This window comes from Amphiura filiformis, chromosome 3, assembly GCF_039555335.1.
Source record: "Amphiura filiformis chromosome 3, Afil_fr2py, whole genome shotgun sequence".
NCBI classification, from domain to species: domain Eukaryota; kingdom Metazoa; phylum Echinodermata; class Ophiuroidea; order Amphilepidida; family Amphiuridae; genus Amphiura; species Amphiura filiformis.
This window is the reverse complement of record NC_092630.1, coordinates 27438184-27458627: the sequence shown is the minus strand read 5'-3', so window position 1 is coordinate 27458627 and position 20444 is coordinate 27438184. Positions and strand designations below refer to the sequence as shown.

The following is a 20444-nucleotide window of genomic DNA, read 5'->3' as shown; positions in this document are numbered from 1 at the left end:
TAGGCACAGCCAGGGTTAGTACCCGCAACCTCTTGCACCATAGTCGAATGCCTTATCGATTGAGCTAACTTGACTGCATGTGTTGTGTTTGTATATAGAACAAGGGAGCAATGTCGACTTAACGTCTTACTAAAACATAAAGTTTCCCATAAAACCCCCATGCTTTAAACAGCCAAAATAGCCAGTGGGGTTTCTTTCACTTCACCTCATTATTTTTGCGGACAAAAATCCATCCTAACAGTGTTCCTTATTATTATTTAAGTAGTTTGTGTGAAGAAACAAAATTGAAATTTGACGTAAATCATACATTATGCAGAGATGCCAAGTCTCCCTGATTATGCAGGAGGTTCCCTGAAAATGCATTTATTATATCACATTTTGACAGTCAAATTTAACAATCTCCCTGAAAATTTTTATTACCATTAACTTGCCCACATTTCTGACAATCCCACGATTACTGTAAGAAATCTCCTGATTCCAGGATGTTGGCATATCTCTGAATTATGGCTTTTTTCGATTCCCAGGAACAGCGGACATCCTCATTTCCTGTGCGATGCACACCCGCCCAAAAACAATTTTCGATTAAAGTAGTGTTTGAATACTCCAAGTTGCAGCATAGTAGATAAAACCAATTTTCTGCCTGGAATCGATTTTGTTATTTGCTGTGATGCTGTCTGTGCCATCGACAACTCTGCATGTTTTGTTTAAAACAAAATAAGTGGCAAACAAAATAGATATTAAGTGACAGTCTTTCAAAGAAAATAGACCATTCCCTTTTGAAAATAGACCATTCCCTTTTAAAAAGCCATTTAGCACACATTTCAGATTGACAAAGTAGGTCTTTCACAGGATCAGGGATGGCAGGAATAGATATTGTAATACAGGTTATTTTCAAAGGGTGTAATTTTTCACAATATCCGGATGTGCTTATAGCATTTGTGAAGGTCCTCAGTTGTGTGGCTTTTCAAATTTATATTTGGAATATCAACATTTTAAAATTAATTATAAACATAAAATTGCACAGTAAAAGGTTTCCAAAGTACAGATTCACATTTACAATTTACAAAATAAACAGTAATGATTACATCAGTAGCGTAGCCAGCACGCAGGGGGGCAGAGCCTGACAAAAAATGAAAGAGAAAATCTAGAGGGCAAAGGAAAAGAAAAGGGACAAGGAGCCCCTTTTCCACCAAAATTCACCACGACAAATCATGAGCGAAATTAATGTAAAATACAAAAAAAATTTAAAAAATCATCGTCCCAGTAAAGCCTTTTGTTGAAGTTCGAAGACATGTACAGTCTCTCTAAAAAACAAAACCGTTATAAGTATGTATGATGCAACTGCAATTTTTTTTTTTTTGCGCCCCCAAAATTTTATTTTGCCCCCTCTGACCAAGAAAGCTGGCTACACCCCTGGATTACATGCAATATTAATAATTACAGTAAGTTAATAGCACATGACAGAATTAAATATCATTGAAATATATTAATAATATAAAAAGTATAACTAGAATTTCTTGTTTCTCTGGTTGCGCAGTTGTTGATGCAAATGCCTCGACATGCATCATTTTCACTGGGCCAATTTCACTTGGAGCAGGGGGAAATTAAATGATGTTTTTAATATTGCAAATTTATTCAAATGAGCTACCAAATTAGCATATTTTGCGACAAAACCTACTGGAATTGAAGACCGCTAATTGCCATCCCTGCACCAAATCACATCTCGTTCTGCCTTAACAGTTGCATTTGCAAACCTCGGACGGCCAGAATGATGGATGGAAAACCAGGAAACATATAAATCCCTCCATTTAGAGGAATACAAAATTCATTGGGGTCCTTGAGAAAGAAAACAAAACCAACCTTCAAAAAAAGAAGGAATATAGTGGACAAAAACAAGGAGGGAAATCCTTTTTTTCCTAACCTTTCACTCACATCAACTGTGAAAATAAAAATCTCTCAAAACTTCCTTGCAATACATTTTCTTTTTGAATCCATATGATGTGAGGTAGCCTGCACATTATATAATGAAACCAGTTTAATTTACAACATGCGTTACAAAATCATAATAAATTGCATTCTGTTGTTGGAACTTGAGCTTATGTCACATGGTGACTAATTACAATTTCTCTAATAAAGGCTTCATGTGACAATCAAGAATCATTGAATACAATGTTATTGAAAAAATGTGGCAAATTATATGTAAAATATTACTTTTATACTTAGAAAAAGGATTTTTTATCAAGAATTTCTTTCTCTTGATACAAGAGCTGAGATTGAAATTGTTGACTTGATTTGTTGGGAGTGGCTATTGGGTTATTCCATTTAAAATGCACACTACCCCTGTGGAAGATTTTGGAAATATCTTCCGTAGGGGGAGTATAAATTTCAGATGGAATTAACACATTAAGCTGCTCAATTTGAATTTCATACACCCTCTGAGAAAGATTTAACCAGAATCTTCCCCTGAGGGAGAGAGAGTTTCAAATAGAGTTGTTAATGTGTTTAATTTCGTTTGAAATTCATACTCCCCCTGTGGCAGATATTTCCAAAATCTTCCACAGGGGTAGTGTGCATTTTAAATGGAATAGCTCATTCTCTCTTCCAATCTATTTTGGTTGCAATCAAGCAAAGTATCAGAGTGAAAATGGGTTGTTTGTCACAATATATTTTGAGATCTGGCTCATCAATGAAGTGTTCAGATTTTTTTTTATTAGCAGTATCGGTATAATATTGGCCATTCTATTTGAAATCCTCACTCGCCCTGTAGAAGATTTAGAATAGACAATTGGGCAACTTTTGTTTGATATACTCGCTCCAGTTGTGGGCAATAGGTAAAGCAATATATACAGGGGGAGTATGGGTTTCAAAATAATTTAACCCTAGCCTATTCCATTTGAAAAACACTCCCTCTGTTAATGCCTTTTCTTAGATTTTCCACAGGGTTATGGCAGATTTTAAATGGAATGAAATTAACTTTCCGCTATAGATAGAACACCCCATCAGCACACCGATGGCGATGAGATATCCCATCAACACACAGATATCGGTATCAGCTATCGGATCAGCCGATATTGGAAATTTACTGTGGGTTATCAAATCATTAGTCACATGAACCATCACATTGTGTGGTTTTTTGGCTCTGAGCGGAGCTTATCAGTGCCTTTGTCATGCAACTAACTAGCATTCATTTTCAGGCCACAATACGCTGTTGGTTTTTATGCTAAGGATCATTTAATGACTGATATGAAGACTTAAGTTTCGTTTCTAAGTTTGGCTAAGTTATTTTTGAATCGATTGCACTCCAGATTTTATTGAAATTCAGGCGATAAAAGTATTATTTTGGGTAAAAAAGACCAAAATAGTCACGATAATCGAGTTATATCTTGGTTCCCTGTGTGTGCTAGAGATTATTCTGGTCTGTATAATTTAAGATGCGTAATACAGACGGAAACCAATGGAGGTACATTTCTTAAGATTTAGTTCAGATCAGAAATTATTTGACTACTTCTTAACTTTTCTTCACTATTTCTTTATAATTTAAATAAAGAGATAGGTAAGGAATGTCAAAAAATAGTCAAGAACATGTCTGAATCTTGAATAAATCCCGAATAAATCTGAACAAATGACTTTTCTGGGGACTATTTGGCTTGCGCAAGTGCAGTACGAAAGCACTGTGCCGATTTTTTTGTTAAAGGTCACGTTTTTACCGATAAGCTGCGATGCTCAACAAACTTCGTACTTTTCTATGAGGCTATTTTGAACCAATAAATCGATTAGTTTTTCTTGATTGATGACATCACCATTTCTGAACCAATCAGCAAACAGTTTTGTGTGATTGATCGATTCTTGCAGTAGTCTCCACAGCAGCCAGTTTGGTTCTGCCCCTTCCACACAAACATTTTTGTGGAGGAGCGTAACCAAACTGGCTGCATAGGAGACTAAGTTCACTGACCCACTGACCTTGCAAACTCAACCACAGAGAGCTACGGTGCATAATCGAGGTGAAAATACGCTAGTTTGTTTACCATTCTGAGCTCATGAGCTTCTGGTAAATGTCATTCGAAGCATTTACGAGCATACCATAATATTTTTTTATTAAATATAAAGATGTTTATTTAAGTTATTTGTAAAATTCAGCGATGGACTTAATATAGAAGTGGTTTGATTTTAGTTGTAAACGCGGGACTCGACCGGCATGACACAAGTTGAACATGTGAAGTTCCAAATTCGGAAGCCATGTACTACTATTCCATGTACGTAGGTCTCACACGAACTGCTCCGAGGTTATACTGACTACTAGATTGTCTACTTTTGTACTTTCGTAAGTGATGAAATTGAAGAAAAAATCATGAAGTGAAATCTATCAGAAATAAACACTGATGTGATGTAGGCTAGTCCTGCTTAATCGGAGTACAGCATTCAGACCAGGCAGATCCAGATCCGAACAGAACTTAACGAGTGTTCGGTTTGACCGTAGTCAACACACATGACACAACAGACATGTCAGGACAGAACAGTTTTGGTGTTTACAAAAAATGCAAATGATCTCAAGTCACAAAAATTTGTTATAAAATTTCATTTTTTGTCTCGCCTCAGTATTTCTGTCTGTCCGGGGTGTGGATGTCCGTGTGTCCGTCTGGAGCTGTATCTGGGAAACTGTAAGACCTCACGCAGTACGTGGGGACGCTACTTGGTGGGAGGAAGGGTATCTAAGTTTGCTCCGTAATTGTATGTTATCGGTGAAAAATAATGCAAATTAACATAGCTAATTTGCATAATTTATGCAAAAATCAGCGCAAATTGATAAAATTTCATTTCTGAACTTTGTTCAGGATGGGACTTAGTAATCACTATTTCCGTCTGTGTGTGGGGGTGGGATGTCCGAATGTTTGTCGGAGCTGTATCTGGGGAACCGTAAGACCTACAGGGGGACGCTACTTGGTGGGAGGAAGGGTATCCAAGTTTGCTCCGTAATTGTATGTTTTCGGTGAAAATATGCAAATTAACATAGCTAATTTGCATAATTTATGCGAATATCAGCGCAAATTGATAGCGGTGCATGGTAGCGAAACCTTGTGACAGGAATGATACACACCTGCTGATCACCTGATTAGTTTTTGGCGAAAAGTATCGCATTTAGTTGTTAAGTTGCATAATTTATGCGGGCGCTTCTACAAAATGGTTGGAAATCTGAAGAAATCCGCCTTGTGAAGCTGTTTCTGGGGATCCGTAAGAATGCTAAGCCCTATGATGATGAAACGTGGTGGGGGTAGCATGACCAGAGGATCTCGACCTGATTCGATTTTCAGCGCAAAATATGGTAATTACCTACCTAATTTGCATAATTTATGCATAATATGCAAAAACCTTTTTCTCGGAGACTAGGGTCGCACATTCTTCAAACTTGGTGGGCGGGTGCATCTTGACCCCAGACAGAACAAGTTTGTATTTATTAGTGGGTGAAGGTCACTCGAGGTCATCCAGGGGTCATCTAAGGTCAAATTACTAAAACTGTCGTATGGGCATGAAACTTGGTGGGTACAGTTAACATTTAGAGTCAAATTTTCTGACGGTCATTTTGGGGTCATCCGAGGTCACTTAGGGGTCATCCGAGGTCAAATTACTAAAACTGTCGTATGAGCATGAAACTTGATGGATACACTTAACATTATGAGTCAAAGTTTAGGAAGGTAATTTCGGGTCATCCAAGGTCACCAAGGGGTCATCTGAGGTCAAATTACTAAAACTGTCGTATGGGCATGAAACTTGGTGGGTACAGTCAACATTTAGAGTCAAATTATCGGACGGTCATTTCGGGGTCATCCAAGGTCACCAAGGGGTCACCTGAGGTCAAATTACTAAAAACTTGTATGGGCATGAAACTTGGTGGGTACACTTAACATTTAGAGTCAAATTTTCAGACGGTTATTTTGGGGTCATCTGAGGTCACCAAGGGGTCATCTGAGGTCAAATTAGTAAAAACTGTCGGATGGGCATGAAACTTGGTGGGTACAGTCAACATTTACAGTCAAATTTTGGAAGGTCATTTCGGGGTCATCCGAGGTCACCCAGGGTCATCTGAGGTTAAGTTACTAAAACTCGCATGGGCATGAAACTTGGTGGGTACAGTCAACATTTCAAGCCAAATTTTTGGAATGTCATTTTGGGGTCATCCAAGGTCACTCAGGGTCATCTGTGGTCAAATTTCTAAAACCTCATGTGGATATGAAACTTATTGATGGATGTATTATGCTCTGCAAATAAGATATAGCTACCAACCAGCAAGATGTATGATTGCGTGTGATCTGGCACATGTATACAATGTATATGATTTCACCTGTTGCACATTCGACTGCAATTACTTTCACATTCAAAAAAGCACAGAGCCACAGCGCCATTGGTGCTCTTGTTTTCATTTAATAAATGTATGCGATATAAGATTTGGTCAGTATGCTTGATTACGCTTAGTCCATGCTATAAAACGAAAGTTTTGTAATGTTTGTGCAAGGCCTGCTGCAACATCCCATCATGAACCTAGAAGCGTGGTCCCATCGTAAAGATCGAAATTGGATAAAAACGATCCCTGCCAATCGGGGCTGCCAATATGCAGGTTATAAGTCTTTATGTCGTGATTCTAGGCTGATGCTATACCTGCAAGAAATGCCGTAGTCTCTCATCAGGTGATAGATAAAAATCAGTATCTCTGTGTTAAATTTAGTGAGTTCAGTGTAAATGAATGCACCATAAACATCCCATTGCAGCACATGTCTTGTAAATTCAATAAATGGCCCTCTCCTGAAATAGATGCATATTGAGTGATGGTGGCTATCAAATGACAGATTCAGTGATCTTCAGTATTTAGTAGTGCTATAAGGGAGTACTACCAGTAAGCAAATATACTAGTAAGCAAATGTACAAGTGATTTTGATGCGTTTTACCCTTTACCACTCTGGTGCAGTTTATATATAATATTTATTTTATTTTATTTTATTTTATTTTATTTTATTTTATTTTATTTTATTTTATTTTATTTTATTTTATTTTTTATTTATTTATTTATTTTATTTTATTTTTTTTTATTTTATTTTATTTTATTTTATTTTATTTTATTTTAATTAATTAATTAATTAATTAATTAATTAATTAATTAATTAATTAATTAATTAATTAATTAATTAATTAATTAATTTATTTATTTATTTATTTATTTATTTATTTATTTATTTATTTATTTATTTATTTATTTATTTATTTATTTATTTATTTATTTTATTTTATTTTATTTTATTTTTTTATTTTATTTATTTATTTTTTTATTTTATTTTTTTTCATTTTTTTTTTTTTTTTTTTATATTTATTTATTTTTTTTTTTTTTGGCAACAAACATCAAAAGCAGAAAATAACATAAAGGAGGCCTCCTGAGCACTGAATAGCACAGGAAAGCACTTTCGCCAAATGGCGCAGTGCCCCTTACTCAACAAACCTCAAAATAAGTTTACACATAAAGTTATATACAATTCAACACTATAGACAAGAAAACAAATGCTTACATTATAAATTTTCAATTCACACAATTCCAATTTATGAATGAGTTTTCTCTGTCATGTAGGTTTTTGAGTGCTGACACATTTGGGAAATCTACTAGACAAATGTTACATTAAAAAAATTGAAAAGAAATTAATAATTTGGGAAAATGATACATGTAGTTTGCTTGAAAAGAATTTTTTGTTTGAATTACACAAATCACACATTCTTGACTGTACTATACTGTTATTCAGATTTCCTTTTACAAATTGCGCGTACTGCTAGCCGTTCAGCGCATATTATTTTGCACAAGGTCCAATGCATGTACGCTTAACGTCACACACATATACGCGATGGTTAACGCTGTCAAAGGAACCTTGGAAAAAATTATACTCATACAGAATATAGACCATAATATTTCATACAGGCTATATTTAACAGTCCATTTTATCATGGAAGTTAACTCAATTAATTTGAAATTCAATAGGTATTGACATTAAGGGTGGGGTATGAACGTTTGGACAGTATTTATTTTGGGACATTAGAGCACATCAGACATATCGAATTGCATTCTGAATACGAAGAATGTCATTCTGATGTCAAATAATTTTGATTTTTTGAAATTCGCAATGTAATACACATTGCCAAGTGTGTTTTGGGATATAATCCAATAAATGAAAGAGTGATGACTGTAAGACTGCAAGGACATCCTTTAAATGTATCTATCATACAAGTGTATGCACCAACATCAGATGCATCAGAGAGCGAGATGACAGACTTCTATGAGATGGTACAAGGAGTTATGGATAGTATACCTAGAAGAGACTTACTCATCGTGACTGGGGGATTGGAATGCTAAGATTGGCAAAATGAAGGAGAAAACTGGGTGTATAGGCCAATATGGACTTGGGATCAGAAATGAGCGTGGAGACAGACTGGAGGAATTTTGTGAAGCTAATAACCTAGTCATTGGGAACACGTTATTTCAGCATCATCCACGGAGACTGTGGACTTGGATGAGCCCAGGAGATAGAACAAGAAACCAGATCGATTACATCATGGTCAGGAAGAGGTGGAGAACATCACTCCAAAATGTCAGGACACGACCAGGCGCTGACTGTGGTAGTGACCATCAGCTACTTGTAGCCAAAGTAAAACTAAAACTGAGAGCTAAGAGAGGCAATGCACCACCTACCAGGTATGATGTTGACAACATTCCCACTCAATATTCAGTAGATGTGAAGAACAGGTTTGACGAGTTACTGAAAGTTAATGAAGAGGAGCAGACCCCAAATGAATTGTGGGAAGACATGAAAGAAGCAGTCCAGAGCACAGCAAAGAAGTACATCCCTAGAAAGATGAAACGGAAACAGCCGTGGATCTCTCAGCAGACCTTAAACCTAGCTGATGACAGGAAGAGAGCAAAGGCAGATGGAGGAAAGGAAGAATGGGCACGCTTAAACAAAGAGGTCTCCAAAAGTGTTAAGGAGGACAAAAGAAACTACATCGAAAGGAAATGTGTGGAAATGGAAAGATGTAAGGGTGACTCAAAAATAGCTTTTGGTATTGCCAAAGAACTTACCAAGAAGTGGACCCCCAGGATGGATGTTATAAATGATGAGAGAGGTAACACTCTTACCGAAAGTGTAGACATCAAAAGGCGATGGGTTCAGTATAGTTCCCAGCTGTTTGAGGCACAAGATGACAAGGCGTATGTACAGTGTGAAACGAGTGAGGAAGAACCTCCACCATTGAGATCTGAAGTTGAGCTTGCCATGGAACAAATGAAAAATGCTAAGTCACCTGGCATTGATAATGTAGCTTCTGAGTTGTGGAAGGCAACTGGGAAAGAAGGATAGACCTAATGTGGGCGTCTATGTGGTATCATCTGGAAAAAGAAGAAATGGCCGAGAGACTGGTGCAGGGCAGTATTTATTCCACTGCCAAAGAAGGAAATTTGAAAGAGTGTGCCAATCACCGGACCATCAGCCTGATTTGTCATGCAAGTAAAGTGCTTCTGAAGATCATCATCAAGAGAATGAAGTACAAAATGGAGCAAGAAATAGCTGATGAGCAGGCAGGATTTCGTGAAGGAAGGGGTACTAGGGACCAAATTGTCAATATCAGGAATGTGATTGAGAAATGCAGAGAGCATAGACTTCCTCTTTACATGTGCTTCATAGATTACAGTAAAGCTTTTGACTGTGTTAGCCACCCTCAGATGTGGGAAACTATGAAAAGATGGGTTTCCCAAGTCATCTTGTGGATCTGATCAGCTGCTTATATGAAGACCAAGAATCGGCAGTCAGAACAAGTAGTGGAGACACAGATTGGTTCAAGATTGGAAGAGGCTTACGACAGGGCTGTGTGCTATCACCAAACCTATTTAACATCTACTCTGAAGACATAATGAGAACAGCTTTGGAGGGGTTTGAAGGTGGAGTGAAGTTTGGCGGTACAAGAATTACTAACCTGAGGTACGCCGATGATACCACTCTTATTTGTAGCAGCAGAGTAGAGCTGATTGATCTTTTGAAGCGCATCAAAGAGGCCAGCGAAGAAAAACACCTTCTCCTGAACACAAAGAAGACAAAAATAATGGTTGTAGACAGAGAGCGGAAAAGTGATGAGTTTGTGATAGATGGACAGCAGATTGAGGAGGTGAAGCAATTTGAATATCTGGGTTCAATGATTAACAACAGTGGTGACAGCACAACTGAAATTAAGAGAAGACTGGCTATTGCAAGGACAACTGTGCAGGGCATGTCAAGCATATGGAAAAGCAGAGGCCTATCCATTGACCTCAAGGTACGCCTACGCCGTGCAACTGTGTTTTCCATTGCCACTTATGGATGCGAGTCTTGGGCTATGACCAAGAATGATAGGAAAAGAGTAGATGCTTTTGAGATGTGGTGTTACAGGAGGCTTCTCACGAGTGACATGGAAAGACAGGAGAACAAATTCCTGGATCCTCGACAAGATTGGTACTAGTCTAACCATCAGAAGCGGCATAATGGAGAGAAAGCTGAAGTACTTTGGCCATATTGTCAGGAAACATGGAGGTGTAGAAAAACAGATTTTGCAAGGGGCTATGGAAGGCAAGCGAGGGAGAGGACGGCCACCAACATCTTGGACTAATGACGTGAAGCTGGTTTCTAACCAGGGAATGCAAGGTGCAACGCACTTGGCATCAGATCGAGTGAGATGGCGTACTCTTGTGAAGACCACAGCAGCGCTACACAGCGCCACCTGACACAGAGAGAGAGAGAATACATTTTATGGCAAATCATTAAAATTGATATTTTTGATATTTAACAGTACTTGAAGTAAACTTTATAAATCTGATGATTTATACTTAAAGTGTATGTAGGTGGGATGAAAAGCCGACGATCAATTGAAAATGTTGACCTTTCGTATTGAAGATATGAATTTTTTTCCCAAAAACACCAAAAAAAATAGGTCTTTTTGGGAAAAAAATCCATATCTTCAATATAAAAGGTCAAAATTTTCAATTGATCGTCGGCTTTTCCTCCCAGCTACATACACTTTCAGAATATATCATTAGATTTGTATAATTTACTTCGAGGACTGTTATATATCAAAAATTTGAAAAATATCAATTTTTTATAATTTGTCATAAAATTTGTATTATATTGTGATTTTCAAAAGTGAAAATTATTTGATATCAGAAAGACATGCTTCAGTATTCAGAATGCAATTCGATAGGTCTGAGGTGCTCTCATGTCCCAAAAAATCCTGTCTAAACGCAATAAACGCTCATTTTAGATCCCTTAAGTGGTCAAAACGAATTTGAAATTGGCCCAATTATTACTATTTTACTTGATAGTATGATGAATGCATTTGTTTTTATACTGAGAGAAGACCGGTGATTCATTCATATGAGAAGAATTAATCATATTGAATTGATTTAGTTAGCATTTTAACTGCAGCCATCGTATATCAGTGTACAGGGTGTTCAGTGTAGGGTTGAATATAATGATTAACCAATTGTGCAATTCCCCTCTCCATGACCTATGTTTGGCATTTGCTATGATATCACCTCAGAATGATCATGATGCAAACATGATTTGTCCGTCCTTGAGGCCAATATGACATCAAGAAAAGTGGCAGGAAAACATATACATGTGCTACCACGCCTGCTACGTAGCAACAATGCGTTGTAAAGAGGAAACAAAGGTATAAACGTATTATTATCCTAAATAGTTGACCTCGAGAGTATAGCTTGAAAATACTCATGGCGCGGAAAGAGGAAATCGCAGTCAAACATAACACATGCTCACACTCCTGGTACTTAGCAACATGACTTGCTGAAAATAAGGAAAACAATGGGGAATAAACACATTCATTTTGTCCTGGATATTTGACCATGTGAACAGGTAACCAGAAAATAACTTGTGGCAAGGATATCAAGATAAATGTATGCATCCTTGTGGCATCAATGAGCTAGCAGATATACTGTGCCAATAAAGTATCCTTACACTTAAACTGAACAATATTGGGGTAAATTTTTTTTTAATAGATGCACTATCTAATTCTGCACATTTTGACACCACATTGAATCCAATGTGACCTCAAGAAGTAAAGTTACAAGCACTTGAATAGATGAAGGTCCAGTTTTAAAAGTGACAAACTGGCCTATACAAGGCGCAAAAAGATTCCCAACAACGGAACAAGCGAAACAAAGAGACAACGCAGTTTCTTCAATGAAGCGTTATTTAAAGCAGTTTTTATTTCAGTTTTTACTTCTCTGTACGTTTCATAACTTTCATTTTATTTGTCAGTTCTTTTGTTTCAGTTGTCTTTTGTTCCTTTTGTTTTAAATCAAAGCCAAACGCATCACTCTCAAACCAGATGTCTAGTCTGTGGAGTTTGGAATAGGCCAGTTTGTCACTTTTAAAACTGGACCTTCGTCTAATCAAATGCTTGTAACTTTACTTCTGAAAACCACATTGGATTCAATGGGATGTCATAATGTGCAGCATTATAGAGTGCATCTATTAAAAAAACAAATTTACCCCAACATTGTTCAGTTTTGAAATTGTGTTTATTTATCCAAGTGTAAGGATACTTTATTGGCGCAGTATAGTTGCACGTGGAATAAAAAAAACCAAGAAATTAACACATGTTGACTTATTATTGCATCAGAGGCATATGCCAAGTGCTTCATTATGGACAAATTATGTGCCAGTTACAAGTGTAAATTAGATGAGTGTACGTAAAAGGCCATCTCTGATGAATGCGACCCAGTTGTGAAAGTAGTTTGCTGCCCTCTATAGCTGGTATTGATGATTCATTGTAGTTCTGATCATGGCTGAGTTGTACGTAGTAAGGTTTAGCATACTAGCTATATGTAGTAAGGTTTAGCATACTTAGGCTATCAGTCATTTCCTGGTAAATGGTGACTGATGATCACATAAGTAGCATGCTGCATGCATTGCACACAGTAGTCCTGCAGCATTACTATTGATACATGCACATAGTGCCACTATTACTTTGGAAATTACCGTACTGATGCGAGTATAGTCCCACCTTCGAGTAAAATCCCGCCCTCAAATTTTCGAAAAATTTCAGAAATTAAAAATTTTTTTTTTTTTTTTTTTTTGTAAGTTATTTATTTTTTCAACTTTGGAGTATCCAGGACCTAGACCTAAATGCTAGGATCATTCATGGTTGACCTAAAAAAAAAAAAAAAAAAAAAAAAAAAAAAATTCAAGATGTTTTGTATTTTTAATATGAAAATTGATACTTGGTATTCATGTCATAATCTATTAATGATTTCAAAATGCATTCAAATTCAATGCATTTTGAAATCATTAATAGACTATGACATAAATACAAATTATCAATTTTCATATTAAAAATACAAAATATCTTGAAATTTTTTTTTTTTAGGTCAACCATGATCCTAGCATTTAGGTCAAGGTCTAGGGACACTACAAAACCGAAAAAATAAAAACTTAAAAAAAAAAATTTTTTTTTTTTTTTTGAAATTGAGTATAGTCCCACCCCAATTTTGAAAAATGTTCACCCAAAAGCGGGGTGGGACTATACTGCAATCAATCTGATAATAATAGATATTTCAAATGTCACATGCATATTTTATATATTACTATTGTTCATCATAAAATATTAAAACATGTACTCGGTGTTGGGAGTGAATCTTTTATCTTGTAGATTTCTGTTAAATTTTTACTGAAATGGAATTTGATACAGAAAATGTTTATAATAATAACTTTGCATAATACTGCCAGCTAGCTAGCGATTACCAACCATGCACAATAAGGCAGTGCAAAATTTTGCAATATTACTTCAGGTTTTGAATTTGGCGATAACACACTGACCTGGAAGAAAGCCATATGGCATTTTACACCATAAAATATGCTTATTGCACCTCACTTTTAAAATGGGGGTGCAAAATTGTGATAAAGCTTTTCCCACACTATTCTTCTGTCACTCCAAGCCCAGCCCCAAATAATGATTAAGCAGCTCTACAAAAATACATCACATTTCTAATCAGCTTAGTTTCTAAGAAAAATTGTCAAATTTACTCAAACTTTACTACTTTTTGTGCTGAAGAATTCATTTTAAATTTTAGGCTCCGTATACTCATAAATTGTGATTTCGAGTTATATGCAGCCTGAACCATTACTAAACCTGCATTTGATAAGGCATTGCACCCCAAATAAGGCATTGCACCCCAACTTGAAAAGTGAGGTGCAATTAGTTCCATGGCTGTTAACACATTATACTATTAGGGGCAGTGTTCAAATATAATGTTGCCCCTGTATTGTTGTACTATCATGTCCAGATTGTGCCACTGTGTACGCCAGACTTCAAATTTGGTAAAAATACAAGTATGAATAAGCAAAGGAAAAAAAGAGAAAGAAAGAAACAAGTCATCTGCAGCAAGTTGCATGTTATATAATAACAAGTAACACAAGTTTCTTCACAGGGGTAAAATTAGAATGACAGATTTTATGAAATTGTCTGATTTCAGGAAATGTATTCCAGTTTTAAGAAATGCATTAGCAATGGGAAGTATATAGGTGGTATCAGCAATAGGTAGTTGGAACCACTTTCATGTCATTATTGTAGTACTTGTGGCATTTGCTCTTACTTCCCTGTAACATTAACTAACCTTTTCCTTATTTCTGTTGTTCTTTTCATCCTTTTTTACAGGTAAATTAAATGGAAGTGGTGATGCTGACCCAAGGGCCAACTTTCCTGCTGGAACAGGGAATGGACAAGGTGATTACTATAATCTCCCCCTAGTGTGATCAAGACCCAATTTCATGAAGACTGGCAATGTATCCGAAGTCTCCAAACCCTAGTTGGTATTATTTGCAATACCACATTTGGGGACCTTGCAATGTGTTGCAGGTTTTTGTGACATTGGCCCTGATACCAAAGAGAACAGATCTGATCCAACCAGGCCAAATAGAGCAATTTCATTATTGCTACCTTTGGCCTGATTTGATCAGATCACTTCACAGATTGGGCTAATCCATAGGATTAGTAAACCAACTCTATTTCAAACTCACCCTCCCTCTGGAAGATTCAGATTGAATCATTCTCAGAGGGTATATGGAAGTCAAATGGAGCTGCCTATAATGTGTTCTTTCCATTTGAAATTCATACTCCCTCTGTGGAACTTATTTCTAACATTTTCCACAGGGGTAGTGTGTATTTTAAATGGAATAGCCCATTCTCATCAGTGATATTGGACTATTCCAACTGAAACCCGTACACCACCTATGGAAGATGTGACCTTAATCTCCCACACAGGGAGTTCAAATTTCAAACCTGAATAGGTGACTCCATTTGAAATCTACACCCCCTGTGTGGGAGATTAAGGTCATGTCTTCCATATGGGGAGTATGGATTTCAACAGGAATAGAACAATGTGTTACGGTCATGTGAAATGAGTGCAATGTTGGATAAATGGATTTCGAGATGTGCGCAACTAAATAATAAATTGGTAGCTTAGTTCTATAAAGCATATCCATGTACAAAGTACTCACATTTTATGGAGACTCGACGTTTCGAAACCTTCTTGTCTGGTTTCCTAATTATGAGTGATGACTTGATCCAGGAAGGTGTTTCTAGAATTGTTCTGGATCAAATGGTCATAACTGTGACTGAGGTTGAATGCTGCACCCCCTTGGTTGAAAAGCTCCTCCACCGAGAAGACGAAAGATATCCCAGATGGATATGGGAATCCATATGGATTCGTCGCAGGTGAGACAAAGCAATGAACAACCAAGGGGGCGCAGCATTCAACCTCAGTCACAGTTATGACCATTTGATCCAGAACAATTCTAGAAACACTACATCTTCTAGAAACACCACCAGTGTTCCTGGATCAAGTCATCACTCATGATTAGGAAACCTGACAAGAAGGTTTCGAAACTTCAAGTCTCCATAAAATGTGAGTACTTTGTACATGGATATGCTTTATAGAACTTAGCTACCAATTGAACATTCAACTATCCAAATGAACCTCTTCCAGAACTAAATAATACACTGCAATTCATTTATAGTATAGTATGGTATGGTTTTTAGCAGCATGAACGTTATCGTGTCTCATCCATCAGGAGTTTTCAGTTTGACATTGATGGGGATGTCAGCAAAGGACAACCATTGGGAATGACAGCAATTTGATAAGATAAAAATCAGTCCATTTTGCTCAACAATGTACTCGCTTTGTTTGATTGCAAATATTTCTTTTTTCTTTTCATTGATGATTTGTGATCTGGTTTGATCTACTATAATGATTAGATTCGCAATGTCCTGTCTTTCATTTTTGACTTCCTTTACTTTCTGAGCATCAGTTCAGAGCTCAGATTCAGCTTTACAAAAGCCTGTCACACATATTGATCTTCCCAAGCCCATATAACATACCCTTTCTCTTGAGTATCATTTTAGAGCCCAATATTTGCAAAAACTTAAATCACATTGCAGTGTCTATACCCCTCCCCCCATCCTCAGACCCTGAATCCATGTTAGCACTCTGTTGCATTAGAAACCTTCTAATTAGGGCTATATGTTTCACTGAGCTGTTAATGGGCCCGTATGTTGCTTTGATGGGGTTCATCTGGTGCACCTTTGACAATTAAGTTGCTAATTATATATACCTTTGGTTGGTCAGTTTCTGAGAAATTACATCATTTGTAGATCAGATCATGAGGTCAATTGGGATAAGCAAATCAATGGCTGGCTGTGGTCAGCACTCAACAAGCTGTCTGATTTGTAAATCTTATCTTCTTATGATGGAGTATAATGAAATGTGATTAGGATTGCTGAAGCTGCTAAGTGATTGAAGCTAGAAGGAGGGCTCCACATGGAGTTGGGAGTGATGTCCTTTTGAGAATAGTGAAAGTAGCAAGGTGGCATTTTTGTTTATAGCAGAACTGTTGCATGTGAGCTCTGCATGCTATATGCCTCATTACCTGTTGAGGAAAGACTTATTATATTGTATGGGTTTGAAGGCAATGGGCTATTCCATTTAAAATCCACACTACTCCTGTGGAAGATTGAGCTAAAGTCTTCCACAGAGGGAGTATGAGTTTAAAATAGAATTGACAATTGGGTTGCCTCCATTTGAAATACTCACTCCAGTTGTGGAAGATAAAGGTAAAACCATAATACAGGGGGAGTATCAGTTTCAAAATGATTAACCCTGACCAATTACATTTGAAAAACATACTCCCCCTGTGATGTGGAACATATTTCCAAAATCTTCCACAGGGGGAGTGTGGATTTCAACTGGAATAGCCCAATGCTGCTTTCCAGGTGGGTATTGAAAGGAACCGATTGACCTGTTGATAAAATCTTTCAAAATATTGAAATATTTCGCATATGCAAACTTTATATACCTATTATTACAATTTCAACCTTTTCGCATTGGCTGCACAATCTTTCTCTAATCTGTATTATACTTGATGATCTGTGGTTGACCATGGCCTTTGTGCTTGATGAAAAGGATAGGGTTTGTGGGTTGACGATAAAACTAAATTTCAGTGTGGCTTGAGTGATAGATGCCTTGACAATACTTGACAAGAAATGTAAATTTAGCTGATGATTTTGTAAAATAGGAAGGCCAAATGGTTAGAATGAGACATGGAGAGCAAAGAAATGTCTCATTGTCAATGGCATGGTCTAATAACTTTAATTTAAACACTCATAGCTCAAACATTGACCTCAAGGTGTGGGTATGAGTTTTTTAGTACCCAACAAGTTCAAAGGTTAATCTGTAAATGTACAAACATATTAGGATTGATGAACTGTGTCCCGATAGGTGAGAATGTTTTGAGAGCATAGCGTGAGATAGCCTAGCTGATTTGATCAGTAACTATTATTGAAATGGATTTTTGTGTCCCTGGGATTTGAGCCGATATTTATGAAGGTTATTGGGGTTTTTGTGTGTGATTGGTGAAATTTAAAATGGAAGTAGGTAATTGGGCTAATTCCGAAGTTGACAGGTTTTTTCGAGAAAGATGATTTTCTGCTAATGCATCTTAAGAACAAGTGCCCAGCTTGCTATTAATCCCATGGGCATTACTGACTTTTTTCCAAAGCCTCTGATTGGCTAATAACATGATATAACCATCCGAGTAACAAATCAAGATCAAGCTTTTAGATATCTACTTAGCAATTTAAGCTTATTCCCTGTAGTCCTACTGACTTTTCTTGTCATTATCTCTGATTGGTTCAAAAACATGATATTCCCCTCAGTGAACCAATCAAAATTGTTCTTAGAGGCCATTTATATACTTAGAAGTAGTACTCATATGGGGGATAAGGGTATAAAATGAAGTAGGCATGCAAGTCATCTCTTCAAAAGAAAATCACATTATAATAATATTTGCTGTAACTTGACCAGAAATTACCGAACCAAATTAACTGTATTTTGAAATTCTTTGGTGAAAAATAAAATCATATGATTCATATAGAATAGTGCTTCAGGCTTTGTACAAGATTTTGCTTCAATATTTCAATTTATATGACTGTGTTTTTATATTAGGACCGCAGTCAAGGTTACATTATGTTATCGCTGTATTAGTTTGCATCTTGTGAATCTGAAATTTCAGGAGATTAAAAAAAAAAAGAATTGTTTATAAGACAGAACAACCAATTTAATGTAAGGATAATATTGGTCAGGGTACTGAAGTTGTGGGCAAGTGTTAAATACAGCATGCTCAACCAGAACTTAACCCTTACCCTACACTTTACCTGAACCTTAATTCCAACCCTAATCCTAACCCTAGCAGATTAAGTTGATTGTAACCTGTATTCAGCTATTTTTTTCCAAATTATTTTTTCATGTCTGAGTAAACAAATGTCTCAAAAGAAGAAATTTCTAAGGTCTCTGTGTGTATGCCTTTTATAAAACAAAGGAAAAGACACTTGAAAAAATGTTCAGGTGCTTGTCCGGAAGTTTATTTCAACAGCATATAAAATCAGTCATTCACATTCAAGTGAATGCATATAGATTGAATTCAAAATCTTAAGATTCATGAATGTCCTCTGAGTTGAAAGTGAATTTTCTTATGATTAAGATGGTAGAGTTACATACAGAACTTACAAAACTTAAGCCTATGTTTCCTGTTTTCTACAGTAACACATTTATTGCGCTTTAATGCAAAGCTTTCATGTTGTTTCTTTGAAAATCATTTTTTTTTTTTTCACTTCTGTGTTAACTTTCAATAGCCACATTGGTGCACGGCAAGTGCTTCAGGGATGCTAATTTTAGAAGTAAATTGAATGAATAAATGAATAAACATGAATAAAAGGATATGAATAATTCAAAATAAGTATTTAGACATGAGAATTTTCCTGCTTTTATAGGATTTCCTGCTTTTTTGTGGTCCAAATATCCACACTTTCTTTTAATTTCAGCCTGTTTATGGCCTTTTTACCCTCATTTCACTTGCTTTTTCAGGCTTTTTCAAACTTTTCAGGTTTTTTCATGGATGGTCATCCTCATGCCTGAGTATTAAAAAAAAACCTTATGATTAACGGGTGGTTGCTTTATTGTTGCCAAGAACTATAGTGCACTTTTTCAAAAGTCTTATTTAAACAAAAAAGTTCAACTTACGTGATACGTTAGTATACATGTAGCAGGTTGTTATATGTAGCTAATTCTAAAAACAAAAAAAATCATGCATTGCCATGTTTTCTAGCAGTTTAGAACATCTAGGGAAAATTTGTCAATTGTGTAGCTATTCTGTCATTGTTAGAAACTGGTACGGACTAAGCAGATTCAGCTAATGTGTGAATCACAGATAACCCAGAAAGCTGTTTGTGATTCCACTTGGACTTTGACATACAGGCAGTCTAACATGCTTGTCATCTTGTGTCTTATTAACCCAATTTCCTACATTTTGCTTGTTAAGCTTTGTTAATCCCAGGGATCATCATTGAATTAATGTTGTACAAACCATTGGGCAAGAACCCGCTAATGTTTGATTGACGCTGATTACTAAAGGAAAGGATGGACTGATAACCCAATCCCACGTTGCAATTAATGGTGTAGCGTTGGAGTGATAATGAGATTACATGACCTCATTAATGATGTACAGTCAGTGTTTATTTGATGCAATGCATTGTGGGGTAGATAATATGTGATGATTCGTTGATAAGGTCATTGAGTTGAAACTGTTGCATGTTGTTAAGCATTAATGTGATTAAGGTGGCTTTGTGTCGTGAGTTGAATCGGCAGATGGTGTAAAATCATGGGTTTACAAGATTTCCATGTCATTTTGTATGGTAACTTTGTCTTTATAGCAAGCTGTGGTTGATTATTTAAAATTACATTTACTATCACAGTTGTATCAAATACCAGAGACTGTTTTTGAAATTTGCAGGAAGGCATTAAATAGCTCTTCTGGAGCCTTCAA

At 36.4% G+C, this 20444-nt stretch overlaps 1 protein-coding gene across 1 annotated transcript in view; it reads left to right on the top strand.

Moving 5' to 3' along the window:
- LOC140147171 (uncharacterized) overlaps window positions 1-20444 on the top strand; it is a 151126-nt gene that overhangs the window by 48014 nt on the left and 82668 nt on the right. Inside the window, exon 4 of the mRNA XM_072168951.1 lies at window positions 14725-14793. Coding sequence (XP_072025052.1) covers window positions 14725-14793 — 69 coding nt within the window. The remainder of the gene's footprint in view (window positions 1-14724; window positions 14794-20444) is intronic.